At 44.3% G+C, this 18,335-nt stretch overlaps 1 protein-coding gene across 1 annotated transcript; it reads left to right on the top strand.

Moving 5' to 3' along the window:
* Window positions 1-6,704: 6,704 nt before the first annotated feature.
* Window positions 6,705-18,335, top strand: ZBTB47 (zinc finger and BTB domain containing 47). Its single transcript, XM_015812396.1, has 5 exons — window positions 6,705-8,087; window positions 11,276-11,423; window positions 13,604-13,719; window positions 16,623-16,767; window positions 17,920-18,335. The coding sequence occupies exons 1-5, from the start codon at window positions 6,720-6,722 to the stop codon at window positions 18,333-18,335; spliced, it is 2,193 nt and encodes a 730-aa protein (XP_015667882.1). The 5' UTR covers window positions 6,705-6,719.

Genomic DNA, 18,335 nt, shown 5'->3' with positions numbered 1-18,335 from the left:
AGCCACTATGAGGTAACTTCTTTTCCCAGAATTCCCCATCCAGCCTGAGGCGACTTCATCTGCCATAATCCCCCAGCCAATATGATTGGGCTTCATTTCCCAGAATCCCCCAGCCAGCCTGAATGAACTTCAGTTCCCAAAATTCTGTAGCGGGCATGAGTGAACTTTACCATGCGAACTGGTGAATTCTGGGAGTTGAAGTCCACACAACTAAAAATGAGCTGCGTCTGGGAAACCCTCATCAAAGAGATAATTTGCATATCCCTTGAGACTGATCCATTCAAAATTTGACAAAACTATTACAGATAGTCCTCTACTTACAACATTAATTGAGGCCAAAACTTTGGTCGTAAAACGGGTCACCACGTTACTGCACCCAATTTTATGAACTTTTAAGTGGTGGTGGTTAAGCGAAGGCCACTGTCAGAAGTTCGAAACTGGGACATAGGCTCCATTTCTGGGTCCGTCATAACTTGGAACGGTTAGTAAGTGTCCCGTTTTAAGTCAAGGACTGCCTGCAGTTGATTTTAGTGATACATTGAATTTAATTTAGTGACCCTTTACATGAGAAGCAAACTCCTCTTTTCAAAGGACTAATTCCTCTCCGTGAAAAATTGCTAGAAACTTGCTACTAATAATCCTCAACTTACAACCGTTTTGTTTAGTGACCGTTCAAAGTTGTAACAGCACTAAAAAAAGTGACTTATGACCGTTTTTCAGACTTGTAGCATCCCCAGAGTCATGTGATCAAAATTCGGACGCTTGGCAACTGACTCATATTTATGACGCTTGCAGCATCCTGGGGTCATGTGATTCCCTTTTGCGACCTTCTGCCAAGTAGGAAGTCTGATTCACTTAACAGCCATGTGACTAACTTAACAATTGCAGTGACTCATTTAACAACACGGTGGTAAAATGGGGCAAAACACACTTAAGAACAGTCTGGTCTAGCAATGGAAATTTTGGGCTGAATTGTCGTCGTAAGTTGAGAACTACCTGTATTTTGTTGTTAAATCCAATTTCAATGCAATTTCAGCACATTTTTGAACAGTTAAAATTGTGACTACAGCAACGGGTCTCCCAGAAATTTCCCCTTCCTGTTTCCTCCTCATTTAAAACACCCCCAAACTCACTGAAAACAAATTAAAAATTTTGCACCCACCGTTTGCAAAGATGGCATATAAGATCTTCAGTGGCTTTAGAAAAAGGGAGATTTGTGCCCTTCAAATCCCAGAATTCCCCAGCTACCCTGCGCATGACAGAGAATTCTGGGAGTTGAAGTCCACGTGTTTTAAAGGTTCTTCCAGGCTGAGAAATTGCATAGCTGCCAAATCAGATAAGTACATTTTTTTCAATACTACATTTTAGGTTTAGCTCCTTGAACTATATTTTTCAAAGATCCTGGAGCACTGGGGAACTACCAGAGGACTGGAAAAGAGCTGATGTAGTTCCCATTTTTAAAAAAGGGGGGAAAAAGGACCCAGGAAATTACAGACCTATCAGCCTGACCTCAATACCTGGGAAGATCCTGGAAAAGATAAACAACGAAAAAGCGAACACCTACAGGCAAACAAAGTCATTACTAAAAGCCAACATGGGTTTGTCAAAAACAGATCATGCCAGACAAATTTTATTGCATTCTTGAACCAAGTGACAAAATTAGTGGACCAGAGGAATGCTGTGGATATAATTTACTTGGACTTCAGTAAGGCATTTGATAAAGTAGATCACAACCTACTACTTGATAAGATAGAAAAATGTGGGTTAGACAGCATCACCACCAGATGGATCCGTAGCTGGCTGACCGGCCGTACTCAGTGTGTGGTCCTCAATGGAACCACATCTACATGGAGGGAAGTGTGTAGTGGGGTGCCCCAGGGCTCTTCAACATCTTCATCAACGATCTGGATGAGGGGATAGATGGGGAAATCATCAAATTTGCAGACGACACCAAGCTGGCAGGAATAGCCAACACTCCAGAAGACAGGCTTAGGTATGTCCTCCTAGACCTGTCTGAACTTGTGACCCGCGATAGATTGTTTTACTTTAAGTTACCACTTTTTTCATTCCAAGATGTAAATCCGTTCTTTTTGGTTTACATGTCCATATGTATAGGGGGTACCTTGCTCAATAGTAGTAACTGTGAGAGGGATCTCGGAGTCCTAGTGGACAATCACTTAGATATGAGCCAGCCGTGTGCTGCAGCTGCCAAAAAGGCCAACACAGTGCTAGGTTGCATTAACAGAGGGATGGAATCAAGATTATGTGAAGTGTTAATACCACTTTACAATGCCTTGGTAAGGCCACACTTGGAATACGGCATCCAGTTTTGGTCACCACAATGTAAAAAAGATGCTGAGACTCTAGAAAGAGTACAGAGAAGAGCAACAAAGATGATTAGGGGACTGGAGGCTAAAACATACAAGGAACAGTTGCTGGAATTGGGTATGTCTAGTTTAATGAAGAGAAGGACGAGGGGGGACATGATAGCAGTGTTCCCATATTTAAGGGGCTGCCCCAAAGAAGAGGGAGTCAAGCTATTCTCCAAGGCGCCTGAAGGCAGGACAAGAAGCAACGGATGGAAACTGATCAAGGAGAGAAGCAACCTAGAACTAAGGAGAAACTTCCTGACAATTAGAACAATTAACCAGTGGAACAACCTGCCTCCAGAAGCGGTGAATGCTCCAACACTGGAAGTTTTTAAGAGACTGGACAGCCATTTGTCTGAAATGGTACAGGGTTTCCTGCCTGAACGGGGTTGGACTAGATGACCTCCAAAATCCCTTCCAACTTTATTATTATTATTATTATTATTATTATTATTATTATTATTATTATTATTATTATTATTATTATTAATTATTATTATTATTATTATTATTATTATTATTATTATTATTATTATTATACTAGAGTATAACTGAACCCTTTACAGACTCGGGTTGGATAGATGATCTCCAATGTTCCTCTTAACTATGCCGTTTAATTTTCTGGGCTGCATAAATTGATATTTTAGACATGGCTTCTTAACTCAGAATTATGACTGAGGTCAACTTAGTACTTCTGGATAACGAATAATGAATGCATGTAGCCCTCCACTTACAACAGTTCATTTAGTGACTGTTCAGAGTTACAACAGCACTGAAAAAAATGACTTACGGCCGTTTTTCACGCTTAACGACCATTGCAGGGTCACATGATCAAAATTCAGACGCTTGGCAACTCAGATTTATGACGGTTGCAGTGTCCAGGGGTCATGTGCTCAACTTTTGCCACCTTCTGATATTGGGGAAGCCAGTTTCACTTAACAACTGCGTGACTAGCTTAGCAACTGCAGTGATTCACTTAACGACCTGTGGCAAGGAAGGTCGCAAAATAGGGCAAAACTCAATTGTCTTAATCTAACAATGATAATTTTGGGCTCAACTGTGGTTGTAAGTCAAGGACTGACTACAGGTGTTTGTGATGCTCATCTTTTTCTGCAAACTGGTAAAGGACGTTGCAGATCATGGTCACGTGACCCTGGTTGTAAAGTGGACCTGCCTGATAATTCAACCCCAGGACCGGGGGGGGGGGTTGATTGGGCTGGTCGTAAATCAAGGACTGCCTGTTATTCTGAGTGGGTCTTCCGCAATCACAGCCCAATGAAGCCTTTTCAGCCCATCTCCCTCCTTGATCAGGGGGTTGGACTAGATGATCTCCAAGGTCTTTTCCAACCCTGGGATTCTATGGTTCTTTATCGATTTGGGGAATTTGCTTTCATCGGAAGGGAAGGAAGGGAAGAGTGAAGGAAGGAGAGAGAGAGACAGGGAAGAAGGAAGGAAGGAAAGAAAAAGAAAGAAGGAAGGAAGGAAGGAAAGGTGAAGGAAGGAGAGAGGGAGACAGGGAAGAAGGAAGGAAGGAAAGAGAGGAAGGAAAGAAAGATTGAAGGAAGGAAGGCAAGGAAGGAAGGAAGGAAGAGTTTCTGCAGTTGTTTTGCAAAAGCTTTGCATTTCAGATCTTCGTCTCCGATCACCTTGCATGCTTCGGCCCAAGCTGACAATCCTGGCATAGCTGGCAACAAGCCCGGTGTTAGACAGGCTGGGCCGTGAGAAATGTTCTTGCTTGTTTGCTTGCTTCCTTTCTCTCCCTCCCTCCCTCTCTCTCTCTCTCTCTTTCTTTCATTCATTCATTCTACCTTCCTTCATTTTTCCTTCTTTATTTTCTTCCTTCTTCCTTGCTGTATCATTCTTTTTTTCTCCATCTCTTTTCCTTTCCTTCTTCACTTACTTTATTTTTTTCTCCCTTCCTTCCTTCCTTCCTTCCTTCCTTCCTTCCTTCCTTCCTCTTTCTTTATTTTCTTCTTTCCTTCCTTCCTCTATCATTCTTTTTCTCTCTATCTCTTTTCCTTCTTCACTTACTTTATTTCTCCTTCCTTCCTTCCTTCCTTCCTTCCTTCCTTCCTTCCTTCCTTCCTCTTTCTTTATTTTCTTCTTTCCTTCCTTCCTCTATCATTCTTTTTCTCTCTATCTCTTACCTTCTTCACTTACTTTATTTCTCCTTCCTTCCTTCCTTCCTTCCTTCCTTCCTTCCTTCCTTCCTTCCTTCCTTCCTTCCTTCCTGACTTTATTCTTCCTTCCCTCCCTCCTTTCTCTTAAGTGAATCCCTGCAGTTGTTAAGTGAATAACACGGTTGTTAACTGAATCCGGCTTTCCCCCGTTGACTTCGCTTCTCAGAAGATCACAAAAGGGGGTCATGTGACCCCAGGACACTGCAACCGTCATAGATAGAAGTCAGTGGCCGATTGTCTGAATTTTGATCACGTGATCCCACAACAGCTGTAACTGGTCATAAGTCACTTTTTCCAGTCCCGTTGTAACTACGAACCGTCACTAAATGTTGTAAGTCGTAGCTTTATGTTTTATCTTTTCAGTTCTACATCAGCTTTTTTTTTCACATTTTATGCTAGGCTGCTGTCATTTCTTGTGCAATTAATGGATATGCTTGCATAATCCAAGTTGGCAGCCATTTATGTTTTCAACAGATGTCTTTCTCAGTTCCCAAAAATTCCAAAAAGATTTAACAATTCTATTTGTTCAATCCAGAGCCCTAACGTTCCCTGGTTTCTCAGCCAACCCAAAAACCTCAGCTCCGAAAACAAATCAGAAAATGGGAAGGCGGTGGGTGGGGACAGAGAAGGAAATCAGAAACAAATCTTTGCAAAAACAGAAATGAAACTAGAAATGAATCTTTGCGAGAAGAGTGATCAGAAATAAATCTTTGGGAAAAGAGAAAAGAAATCAGAAACAAAGTCTTTGCCAAAAGAGAAATGAAATCAGAAATAAATATCTGCCAAAAGAGAGAGAGAGAGAGATCAGAAGTAAATTTTGCAAAAATGGAAATCAGAAATAAATCTTTTTGGCAAAAGAGAAACCAGGAATAAATCTCTGTAAAAAAAAAAAGAGAGAGAGAGAGACATCAGAAATAAATCTGCAAAAAGATAAATCGGAAATAATTGTTTTGCCACGAGATCAGAAATAAATGTTTGCAAAAAGAGAAATGAAATTAGAAATAAATCTCTGCAAAGAGATCAAAAATATTTTTTTTTGCAAAAAGAAAAATGAAATCAGAAGTAAATCTTTGCAAAAAAAAAAAAAAACCCCCTTTGGTGTCATATTTACGACGGTCGCAGTGTCCCTGGGGTCACGTGATCCCTTTTTGTGACCTTCTGACAAGCAAAGTCAATGGGGAAGCCAGATTCACTTAACAACTGTGTTACTATCTTAACAACTGCAGGGATTCACTTAATAACTGTGGCAAGAAAGGCCGTAAAATGGGGGCAGAACTCACTTAGCAACAGAAATTTTGGGCTCATTCATGGTCGTAAGTTGAGGACTACCTGTAATAAGATTAGAGATGGCTTGGCTGCAGTTTCTCAGTCTTGGCAACTAAAAGAGAGGTGCCCAAATTATGAACACTTGACCCTGGGGATACTGCAAGAGCTGTAATTGCAGTTTAAGTCACCCCTTTTCAGTGCTGTTGTAACTATGAATGGTTGCTAAATGAATGGTTATAAGTGGAGGGTGTCCTGTGGATGGAGAAACTGTGCTACCAAGGTAGGTCACGGGCTTTGGTCACTAAGCAGCACCTGAAATTTGATGGGCTCAGACTGTTTCCAAGGAGGGTTGAGATGATCTCCAATGTTGCTTTAACTTGCTTTTTCTTTCTTTCTCTCTTTCTTTCCTTTCTTCCACCCTCCCTCCAACCATCTCTTTTTCTCTGTGTTTCTTTTCCTTCCTTCCTTCTTTCTTCCTTCCTCCCTCTGTCCCATCATCCTTCCTTCCATCTTCCCTTCCTCCTTTCCCTCCATCACTCCTCCCTCCCTTCCTCCTTTCCTTCCTTTCTTCTCCCTCCCTCCCTTCCATCATCCTTCCTTCCATCTTCCCTTCCTCCCCTCCATCACCCCTTCCTCCCTCCCTCCCTCCCTCCCTTCCATCATCCTTCCTTCCATTTTCNCTTTCCCCTCCATCAACTTCCTCCCTCCCTCCCTTCCTCCCTCCCTCCCTTCCATATTCCCTTCCTCCTTCCCCTCCATCACCCCTCCCTCCCTTCCTTCCCTCCATCCCTTCCTTCCTTCCTTTCTCTCTCCCTCCCTTTAGCTGATAGTTGAAAAGACAGCTGACCAGCCAGCTCCCGAGTACTCCCTGGTAGAAGATGCTGCCCTCCACTTCACGTGTTTGATGGACAGGCTGAACGAGCAGCGCCTCTTCCAGCCTGACCTGTGCGACGTGGACCTTGTCCTGGTAGAGCAGAAGACCGTCTTCCCGGCCCACAAGGGGGTCCTGGCAGCCTACAGCCAGTTCTTTCACTCCCTCTTCACCCAGAACAAGCAGCTCCAGAGAGCGGAGCTTTCTCTGGAGGCCTTGACCTCCGTTGGGCTTCAACAGATTTTGAACTTCATCTATACTTCGAAGCTCTTGGTCAACGCCTCCAACATTCAGGATGTCCTGAATGTGGCCTCCGTCTTGCAGATGACCGACATTGCTTCCTCCTGTCAGGAACTCATCACCACCAGAGCTCTCGGCTTGGCCATGACCAACAATATGGCGTTGACTTCGGACAATTGTAGCAAAGCCACCCCACCTTCTCAGTTCTTCTGTGACATCAAGCAAGAAATGGACCCTCCACGCCCTAAGATCTTCACCCGAGAAGGGAACGTCCCATATTCTGTGCGGGTGGAAGATGGCAACCAAAATCAGCCTCCTGTGCCCAGCAAGACATTCTACAAGGAAGAGAACCATGGTGGTCCACCTGTCTGCAAGGTGGAAGGGGACGCGTCTGAGGCTCTCCCGGGCAGCCGAGGTTCCTACAGCCATGGTGAGCAGATCATTGTAGAGGTCAACCTTAACAACCAGACCCTCAATGTCTCTAAAGGTGCAGAGGGACAGCCTTCAGTGGGCAGCCAAGTGGCTACAGAAGCTGGACGGCCAGAAGGGGAAGGATGTTCCTCGGTGGTGGACCAAGAGCAGGAAAACGGGGGCAAGGAAGATGAAGATGACGATGCAGATATGGGCGATGAAGATGAGCGCTCGGAAGAGGAAGACCTGGAAGAGGAGGACACCTCGGAAGAGGAGGAAGAAGAGGAGGAAGAAGAAGAGGAGGAGGAGGAAGAGGAGGACAGAGGGGACAATGACAGTAACGTAACTGAGATTCGCGGGGAGAAAACTGGAGCACCCCAGAGGACTAGGCTGCTTGCCAAGGTCACCAACCCAACCACGTCCCCCAAAACTGGTGAAGTTAACACCATGATGGAAGAAGGAGAGGAGGGAGAGGATGAAGATGAAGTTGCTGAGAATGACAGCAAGGTCAAGAGAGCTAAGAAGCAGAAGAAGGACCAGGATCCTCCTGGTCAGAAGGTCAAGCTGGAGGAGAAGCAACATTATCCGTGCAAGAAGTGTCCCCGGGTGTTCAACAACCGCTGGTACTTGGAGAAGCACATGAACGTCACGCACACCCGCATGCAGATCTGCGACAAGTGTGGCAAGAGGTTCCTGCTGGAGAGCGAGCTGGTCTTGCACCATCAGACGGACTGCGAGAAGAACATTCAGGTGAGGGGGCCCTGGCGCCATCTTAAGGCTTCCTTTCTCCTTCAACCTGGCGCCCTCGAGGTCTTGGTGGGAGCTGATGTGCTGGTTGCATAGGTAGCCCTCAACTTACAACATTTAGTGACCGTTCAGAGTTACAAACAGCACTGAAAAAAATGACCCAGGACCGTTTTTCACACAATAGTTGCAACATCCTCCACGCTCACGTGACGTTTGGCAGCTGACTCATATTTATGACGGTCACAGATCCCCTTTTTCTACATCCTGACAAGCAAAGTCAACGGGGAAGGCCAGATTCACTTAGCAACTGTGTGACTAACTTAACAACTGCAGTGATTCATGTAATAACTGCGGCAAGAAAGGTTGTAAAATGAAGCAAAACCCATTTAACGAAATGTCTCACTTAATAACAGAATTTTTTATTTAAGTTAGTAACACGGTCGTTAAGTGAATCTGGCTTTCCCCATTGACTTTGCTGGTCAGAAGGTCACAAAAGGGGATCACATGACCCCGGGGACACTGCAACCATCATAAATACGAGTCAGTTGCCAAACGTCCCAAATTTTGATCACGCGACCATGGAGAGGCTACAACGGTACAAGTGTGAAAAAATGGTCATAAGTCACTTTTTTGGTTGTCAATGTCTTCTATAGCATTGTTCTTCCCTGTTGTAAATCTGGAGTAACTGTTTCTATAGGCATCTCAAAATCACTGGAGAAGAAAGGGGATAATTGTGTACAGGTAGTCCTCGATTTGATCACGTGACCACGGGGATGCTGCAGTGATCATAAGTCTCTTTTTTCAATGAGGTTGTAACCTCGAACGGTCACTGAATGAACTGTTACAAGTTGAGGACTGCCTGTATTTTGTCACTCAGAGCAATTGTTGTTTTGTCTTTCTTGTAACTGTTTTAATTTTCCCTGAATGCGCAACCGGGAGATGTGGTATCTAGCAAAATTTCACTTTGGTTTAGTGTAGGCCACCTTGGCTCTTTTATGACTCATGGACTTCAACTCCCAGAATTCCTGAGCCAGCATGGCTCAGCTTGGAAACCTCTCCCTTTCTCCTCAGCATGGCTGGCTCAGGAATTCTGGGAGTTGAAGTCCACGAGTCATAAAAGAGCCAAGGTGGCCTACCCCTGGTTTAGGCCATGGAATGATCCGTATCAAGAATCTGGGATCGAGTTTAGCCGTGGCTTCTGAGTCAGTTCCCAGTTGAGAAGGACAAGTAAATCCGTGTGTGTTGTGGGTCAGAGCTGTGCGGTTCAGTGTTGTGACCCAGATTATGAATCTGCCATTTCAGTCTGAATTTCTTCCAAAGGGATGCTTTCGTGTTTATCTCTCTCTCTCTCTCTCTCTCTCTCTCTCTCTGTGTGTGTGTTTGTGTGTGTGTGTGTAGCCTGTGTGTGTGTGTAGCCTGCAGCGCCAGCAAGTGGTCGAAAGCAATATTGCAGGGAGAAAAAGCAAGAATTTTTCTGAAATTTAATTCTGGATCAGTAATAAGAAAAGCCATGGTTTTTGCTGTAGTTTTTAAGCAAATCATTGCAGTTTTTATATGAATTCAGCAGTCATTTAGTGAACCTGGCTTCTCCCATTGACTTTGCTTGTCAGAAAGACACAAAAGGAGATCACGTGACCCCCGGGAGACTGCGACCCTTATAAACACATGCCCATTGCCAAGCTCCTGAATTTTGATCACATGACATAGGCCAGGGCTAGGCAACTTTGGCTCTTTTATGACTCGTGGACTTCAACTCCCAGAATTCCTCAGCCGGCATGGCTCAGCTTGGAAACCTCTCCCTTTCCCCTCAGCGTGGCTGGCTCAGGAATTCTGGGAGTTGAAGTCCACGAGTCATGAAGGGGGTCAAAGTTTCCCCCATGCTGGCTTAGGAATTCTGGGAGTTGAAGTCCACGAGTCGTAAAAGAGCCAAGGTGGCCTACCCCTGACATAGGGGATGCTGCAACAGTTGTAAGTGTGAGGACAAGTTGTGAATCACTTTTTCAGGGCCGTTATATGGTCACTAAAGGACTGATGTAAGTCAAGGACTATCTATAGAAGGAGAGAAGCTAGAACGGTAATTCTCAATCTTGGGAACTTTAAGAGAGGTGGACTTCAACTCCCAGAATTCCCCAGCCAACTAGCTTGCTGGCTGGGGAATTCTGGGATTTGAAGTCCACCTCTCTTAAAGTGACCCAAGTTCAAAAAGCTGAAATAATCAGGGTGATTGATCCAAGTAATATTGGCAACCAGTTGATAGTCCAACATAGATAAGAATAAGTCTGAAGAAGAAAGTTTAATCATGTACAAGCAGTCCTCGACTTATAACCATTTGTTTGGTGACCATTCAAAGTTACAACAGCACTGAAAAAGGGACTTAGGACCGTTTTTCACACTTACGACCGTTGCAGCATCTCATCGTCACGTGATCAAAATTCAGATGCTTGGCAACTGACTCGTATTTATGACGGTTGCAGTGCCCCGGATTCCCTTTTGTGACTTTCTGACAAGCAAAGTCAACATAACCATGGAGATATTCAGTCATCCAGGTCATAGTTATCCCAAAGATGCTTTTTCAGGAGGCAACTGGACTTTCTTGTTTTTTCTTTGAAGACGTTTCGCTTCTCATCCCAGAAGCTTCTTTAGCTCTGATTTGATGGTGGGGAATGGAAGGACTTACACTCCTTGCAGACAGCTGGTCATTTGCCTTCTTTGAGAGAGTCGTTGAGGCCACCTGGAGGTTTAATCTGTGTCCTCAGGGTCTCCTGAGTGGTGCAAATGGGTGTGGAGCCTTCTTGGAACTGCTGAAAGGACTGTGTTGTAGACTGGGTATAGCTGATGTCGTATCCTTCCCCCTCTGTTGAGAGAGGGTGGTTCAGTTTTGACCTAGATGGCCTCTTTGACCCCTCTTTCAAACCAGTGATCCTCTCTGTCCAAAATGTGGACTTTGCTGTCTTCGAAAGAGCGGCCTGTGTCTTTTAAATGCAGATGGACTGCTGAATCTTCTCCTGATGGGTTTGCTCTCCTATGTTTGTGCCAGGCGTTTGTGAAGTGGTTGTTTTGTTTCCCCATAAAAAGTCGAGGACTACCTGTATAAGCTTGGAAGAGAAATGGATTTTAATGTCAACTCTTATCATATTAAAACTGGAAGTCATAGATTTGCAGCCTGACAGAGGTGGTCTTCTTCCTTGCAGTGCATGACTTGTGGGAAGGTTTTTAAGAAGCTCTGGTCCCTTCATGAGCACAACAAAATTGTCCACAATTACGCCGAGAAGAAATTCTCCTGCGAGATCTGTGAGAAGAGGTTCTACACAATGGCACACGTGCGGAAACACATGGTTGGTGAGTAGGGTGGGGAATGCATGGAGAAGGGCAGGACTGGAGACCTAAGGACCACCTAGAACGGGTGGGGGAACCATGGCCCTTTTATGACTTATGGACTTCAACTCCCAGAATTCCTCAGCCAGCCATGATTAGTGTGGCTGGCTGAGGAATTCTGGGAATTGAAGTCCAGAAGTCTTAAAAGGGCAATGGTTCCCCACCCCTAATGCAGAAGCCATCCGATTCCATTTCCTTTCAGTTGCAACCCATACAGGTAGTCCTCGACTTATGACTGGTCACTTTGAAGTTACGACCAATAAAAAAAAAAGACTTAAAACTGATTTAGACTTAGGATGGCCAGGCCTCCTTCTTCCATCATGTGAGCAAACTTGTGCTTGGCAACATGGCTGTCTTTTAGGACATTTTTGCCAAAACCCACAACTTACGTTCTTTGTTCAGCAAAACTGTGTCCATAGCAGACTGCTGATTCACTTAATGACCGCAGTGTTCATTTAATGATCGCAGCATTCACTTAATGACCGCTGTGTTCACTTTACAATAGCCACATTCGCTTAAAAGCCGCTGCAAAAGATGTTGTGGAATCAACTCATTTTACGACCGTCACAATATATGACTGTAATGGGCAGGCCTCGTTACGGTTGTATATAGAGGAGTACCTGTATGTCCAGCTGTATGTCATGAATGGGTGGAAGTTGTGTCTAACAACTTCTGGAAAAATAAAAATCCCCAATTGCCCCCAACCAGCTGAGTCTCTGGAAGTGATCCTTGGTATGACAAATTGTGACAATTAATATTATTCCAGTTGTGCTCTCCTAATGTGATTGTGTTAGATCTCTAACTGCACTTCAATTCCAAATTAAGTTGCCCATAAGTGTCATAAGATGTTTCTAGATGGTTGTCTTTCCAAAGCTTCGGTAGATGCCAAGTTGAAGACATCTGTGTTCCTTCAAGACATTCGGTCCCTGTAATTGAATTAAAATATAACTTCTGGAGTCCTTGGTGGTTTCTGAAGTTCGTTGTTTTCTTGCAGACGTTTCATTACCAAATCTTACCAGCCAGTGCACTGATGATGTTACCTAGTTGGGTCATAAAACACCTGCAAGTAAACAACCAATCTCAGAGAGCACCAAGAATCCTCCTCCTCCTCCTCCTCCTCCTCCTTCTCCTCCTCCTCCTCCTCCTCCTCTCCATAAACCTCCCTCCCTTCTAGCAGTGATGATGTTACCTAGTTGGGTCATGAAACATCTGCAAGTAAACAACCAATCTCAAAGAGCACCAAGAGTCACACAGTCCTCCTCCTCCTCCTCCTCCTCCTTCTCTCCATAAACCCCCCTCCCTTCTAGTAGTGATGATGTTACCTAGTTGGGTCATGGAACATCTGCAAGAAAACAACCAAGCTCAGAGAACACCAAGGACCCCATTCTCCTCCTCCTCCTCCTCCCAACCCTGAGCTACAAATATTCTGTTCTATCAGGAAAACGTGAGCCCCGTTGTCTACCATGCATTTCTTTGAGCTGGGCCCACCTGATCAGAAGCGTAAAGATCCCACAAAAATGTAGGTGTGCTTTCTCGCTAGAGCTGTTTCCATTTTAGTCTCCACCATAGGAACCCTTATCCACGTGGAAATGAAGTTCAAGATTTCATTTTTTTATCAGGGGTCAAGACGGCTTCCCTCCTCCAGAAGTTGTGGGTGCTCCATCACTGGAGGTTTTGAAGAAGAGATTGGACAGCCGTTTGTCCAGGATGGTATAAGGTCTTCCTGCTCAAGCTGGGGGTTGGACTAGAAGACCTCCAAAGTCCCTACCAACTCTGACTCTCTCCGTGTTGTGTCATTTCCCAAACTGAGTTGGCTGTTGGTCTTATTCTGGGGTCCATCCTCCTTTGTGGCCTCTCCCAGCAGAGATGGCCTCAGGGCCTGTGTCTTAAGCCAAGCCAACCATGTAGCTGGGCTCAGCCTATCCAGAAGTCTTTAGAACGGCGCCCCCCAACTTTGGGGCACCAGGGACCGGTTCCATGGAGACAGGCAGGCGTGGTTTTGTGTGCTGCCTGCATCCCGCGGATAGGGCTTTGCTTGTTTGCACGGACCGGTTTCTGGCGGGCTGTGGACCGGTGCCGGGCCACAGACCGGGGGTTGGAGACCCCTGCTTTAGAAGACAACCCTGATTTTTCTTTGCTTTTAGCTCATACCAAGGACATGCCGTTCACCTGCGAGACGTGTGGGAAGTCCTTCAAACGCAGCATGTCTCTGAAAGTCCATTCTCTGCAGCACTCCGGCGAGAAGCCGTTCAAATGCGAGGTGAGGATCCACCCTTTAAAGCCCTGTCCATTTCCTGAGATCTGGGAGAACGTCCTTGATAGGATTAGTAAAGCCCAACTTCACAGGTAGTCCTCGACCTACAGCCGTTCATTTAGCGACTGTTCGTCGTTAAAACGGCCCTGGAAAAAGGGACTTAGGACCGTTTTTCACACTTACGACCGTCACAGTGTCCTTACATGATCAAAATTCAGACGCTTGGCAACTGATGGTTGCAGTGTCCCAGGGGGTCACGTGATCCCCTTTTGCGACCGTCTGACAAGCAGAGTCAATGGGGAAACCCAAATTCATTTAACAACTGTGTGCCTAACTTAACAATTGCAGTGATTCACTTAACAACGGTGGCAGGAAAGGTCATAAAATGGGACAGTTTTAGCTTGAAAACTGTCTCCCTTAGCAACAGAAATGTTGGACTCTGATGCGGTTGTAAGCCGAGGACTACCCGTATGTCAAACTCTACCATAAGGCATAGGAGATTTTTCTTGTTTATACCCAAATGACATCTGATCCGTCCCTCTCTGCATTTCTCTTCAAAAAAAAGTCATATGCGTAATCGCGGATAACAATGAATGCCTATGTGCGAAAGTCCTTGACTAACAACCATTGGTCTAGCACAGTGGTGGCGAACCTATGGCATGCGTGCCTCGCTCTTTGGCTAAGTTTTCGCAGGAAAAAGTCATTTCTCAAGCCCCTTCCTAGCCAAAACAAGCCTCCGGAGTGAGCGTGCTGTTTTCAGCTTTGAATTATATCAAATCTGACACCAGAAACAGACTAACAGATGACCTGAGTGCTGCATGTGTTGCTCTCAAACTTACAAAGTATGAGCCAAGGCTAGACAAATTATCAGCATGCATACAACAGCAAAAATCACATTAATTGTTCAAAAGCATGCCAAATGCAGACTTTTACCTTTCAATAAAAAAGTTGTTTGTATCATTGAAAGCTTTGTTATTGTATTTTTCTTGTAAGACAAAAGATGTTAATGTATTACCGGTAGTTTTTTTTTTTTTCCTAAACTAAAACCTCAGTATTCAGGTTAAATTGCCGTGTTGCCACTTAGCGATAAATAAGTGGGTTTTGGGTTGCAGTTTGGGCACTCGGTCTCTAAAAGGTTCGCCATCACTGGTCTAGCAACAACAGCACTGAAAAAAAATGACTTACTTACAGTCGATCCTCACACTTACGACCTTTGCAGCATCCCCAGGAACCCCTGATCACAATCTGAGTGCTTGGTAACCCCCGTGTGTATTTACGAAAGTGTCCTTTGCGAACTTTCCGACAAGCAAAACCAATGGGGGAACCCAGATTTGCTTAACAACCCTGTACTTCGCTTTACAACGGCGGTGACTCCCTTAATATTTTATTTATTTTCTAATTTTACACTTAGTTGAAAATAAGGATTCTATTTGTTTATTATTTAAAAATTAGCCCCCCCCCAAAAAAAATACGAATATATTTGATTTATTGATTAACCCAGACCATATATATATAATAGTTTTGATTTATTAAAGGGGATACTGTATTATTAATTAGATGATTTAATATGGTGGGAAAGAGATAACTTTTAGGAAACAAAACAAGACTATACTCAAATAGATAAGATGTGTATTTGGGAATATTAGATTCTGTTATGAATTGAGATAAGGGAAACTTCGGTTACCTAAAGCCTGGAAATTATAAATATCAAATGTTAAATTTGAATATTGATGGGAAACTGAAAATTGGGAAAAATCAATAACAGGACATTGATTGTCCATAAAGATTGATTGTAAAAGTAATTAAGGTATGTATAAGCTAAAATTTATTGATAAATGTAATAATGATGTTTTACTTAGTTGGTATAATAAGAACTGTATTAGCTTAAATACGAGATTAAGGGGAAAAGAGGAAATATTTGATGTTATAACTTGAGATTTGTACAAAAGATTTTTGTAGGTTATTGAACTATTGATTGACCCAGTCACCATGTTGCTTTTTAAATACCTAAATGACCCCCTGGCCAAAAGGTCGTAAAATGGGGCGTGACTCACTTAACGGCCTGGCTTAGCCATGAAATTGTTGGGCTCAATTGTGCTTCTAAGTTGAGCAGTATCACATTTGCAAATCACAGGAATGGCCTATCAAAGCGTTTAATGTTTTGTGCCTTAACCTGGATTTTCAGAGGTAAAAGGTGAGATTTTCTATCCATAATGTAGTTTCTCATTTATTTCTCTTTAGCATTAAGTAGTCCTCGACTTAACAATCATAATTGCACTATTGCAATTATAATTACTACCGGTTGCGTGTAGGTTACCAGGAAATGCCTGTTTTCTACATTCATCCACTGATGTGTTTCTTTCTTTCTTTCTTTCTTTCTTTCTTTCTTTCTTTCTTTCTTTCTTTCTTTTTTTCTTTCTTTCTTGATTCCTTCCTTGCCTTCGTTCAATCTTTCTTTTTTTTTCTTTCTTTCTTTTTTTCTTTCTTTCTTTCTTTCTTCCTTCCTTCCTCCCTGCCTTCCTTGCCTTCCTTCTTTCCTTCCTTCCTTCCTTCAATCTTTCTTCCTTCCTTCCTTCAATCCCTCTTCCTTCCTTCCTTCCTTCCTTCCTTCCTTTCTTCTTTCCTTTCTTCCTTCCTTCCTTCCTTCTTCAATCTTTCTTCCATCCTTCCTTCCTTCAATCCCTCTTCCTTCCTTCCTTTCTTTTCTTTCTTTCTTTCTTTCTTTCTTTCTTTCTTCCTTCCTTCCTTCCTTCCTTCCTTCCTTCCTTCAATCCCTCTTCCTTCCTTTCTTCCTTCCTTCAATCTTTCTTTCCTTTCTTTTTCTTTTTTCTTTCTTTCCCTCTTTCTTTCCCTTTCTCTATCTCTTTCCTTCTCTTTTTTTAACCTTTCTCTTTCACGAATCCACCCAGAATTGCAATGAGCGGTTCCAGTACAAATACCAGCTGCGTTCCCACATGAGTATCCACATCGGCCACAAGCAGTTCATGTGCCAGTGGTGTGGCAAAGACTTCAACATGAAGCAGTATTTTGATGAGCACATGAAAACACACACAGGTGAGACCGTGTTATTCCCGCCTCCTTAACCTACCTCAGTTTTTCTGCTTTTTCCTGTTTATACCTGGAAGAGCCAGCGACTCGTTGGTGCAACCTGGCTGGTTGATCCAGCATTTGTGAATGCTCACGTTCAGACTGGATGTGGGTCTCAAGGCAAACGCAGCTCAGAAGCCCAAGTCACACAAGTGCTCGACTTATGACCCCAATTCAGCCCCAGGTTTCTGTCGCTAAAAGAGACAGTTGTTAAGTGAGTGTTGCCACAGTTGTTAAGTGAACCCACTTCAGTTGTTACGTTAGTAACACAGCTGTGAAGTGAACTTGGCTTCCCCATTGACTTTGCTTGTCTGACGGTCGCAGAAACAGGATCACACTTAACAAATGTGGCATTTGTTAAGGTTGCAAAATGGGGCAAAACTCACATAACAACTATCTTACTTAGCAACCGGGATTTGGGACTTGGTTGTGATCGTACGTCCATGGCTACCTGTATATCACATTGATTCACACAGAAGAACAGAGTTGGAAGAGACCCTGGAGGTCATCTAGTCCACCAATCTTTGTGGCTTGGCTGAGGGGTGGGGGGGAAAGGAACGAGGCTTCACCTGTGGCAGGCTGACATGCATGCCCACGCACCTCCACTCGTGTGAGCAGCAGCCCAGTACACATGCGTATGCTGAGGGGAAAGGGAGAGGTTTCAAGCGGAGCCATGCTGGCTCAGGAATTCTGGGAGTTGAAGTCCACCAGTCATGAGGGGGCCAAGGTGGCCTACCCCTGCCCTAGGCCATTAGAGACAAATGATTGTCCAGTTTCTCCTTAAAAACCTCCAGTGTTGGAGCATTCACAACTACTTAAAGACAAGAGTAATTGTTCTCATTGTCAGGAAGTTTCTCCTTAGTTCCAGGTTGCTTCTCTCCTTGGTTAGTTTCCATCCATTGTTCTGCCTTCTGGGGCTTTGGAGAAGAGGTGGACCCCCTCTTTTTCCTGGCAGCCCTTTAGATATTGGAATGCTTCTTATGCCAACCTCTGGGTCCCATCCTAAACCACCTCTGACTCGGTTTCCTACTTCTCTCCTTAAAAATCGGTTCTGATCCAAAGGTGACCATTTTAAGAAAACATCTCTGAGTCTCTGTCCTTTGTGTCCTGCTTCTCCAGGTGAAAAACCATACATCTGTGAGATCTGTGGGAAGAGCTTCACCAGTCGCCCCAACATGAAACGCCACCGGCGGACACACACCGGAGAGAAGCCCTACCCTTGCGACGTCTGCGGTCAACGGTTCCGGTTCTCCAACATGCTCAAGGCGCACAAGGAGAAGTGTTTCCGAGTCAGCAACTCACCGGCTGCAGATCCCAACCGAGATTCAAATTCTCTTGGTCTCCTCACTTCTCCAAACGCCAACTCAACGCTTTTGACTGCTGGTGTTCCTCTCCATTCGACCTCACCTTCCCACGTGCTTCCTTTGCCTATCAGACATCCTTATGCACACCCCATAACTCCTCCTCCTCCTCCTCCTCTTCTACCCCCACCACCAGCTCTTTTCCCCGGTAGCAGATTGAACGTGGACAACTAG

This window comes from Protobothrops mucrosquamatus, unplaced genomic scaffold (assembly GCF_001527695.2).
Source record: "Protobothrops mucrosquamatus isolate PMUCROS unplaced genomic scaffold, P.Mucros_1.0 scaffold81, whole genome shotgun sequence".
Classification (NCBI taxonomy): domain Eukaryota; kingdom Metazoa; phylum Chordata; class Lepidosauria; order Squamata; family Viperidae; genus Protobothrops; species Protobothrops mucrosquamatus.
The sequence above is the reverse complement of the archived record's forward strand: the minus strand, read 5'-3'. Positions and strand labels throughout refer to the sequence as shown.

Bases quoted from the DNA above. Each gene is read 5' to 3' on its own strand.
- ZBTB47 (XM_015812396.1), top strand. From the start codon at position 6,720: ATGGACAGGCTGAACGAGCAGCGCCTCTTCCAGCCTGACCTGTGCGAC. The intron at 8,088-11,275 runs GTGAGGGGGCCC...TCTTCCTTGCAG, and splicing joins ACTGCGAGAAGAACATTCAG to TGCATGACTTGTGGGAAGGT. The intron at 11,424-13,603 runs GTGAGTAGGGTG...CTTTGCTTTTAG, and splicing joins CGTGCGGAAACACATGGTTG to CTCATACCAAGGACATGCCG.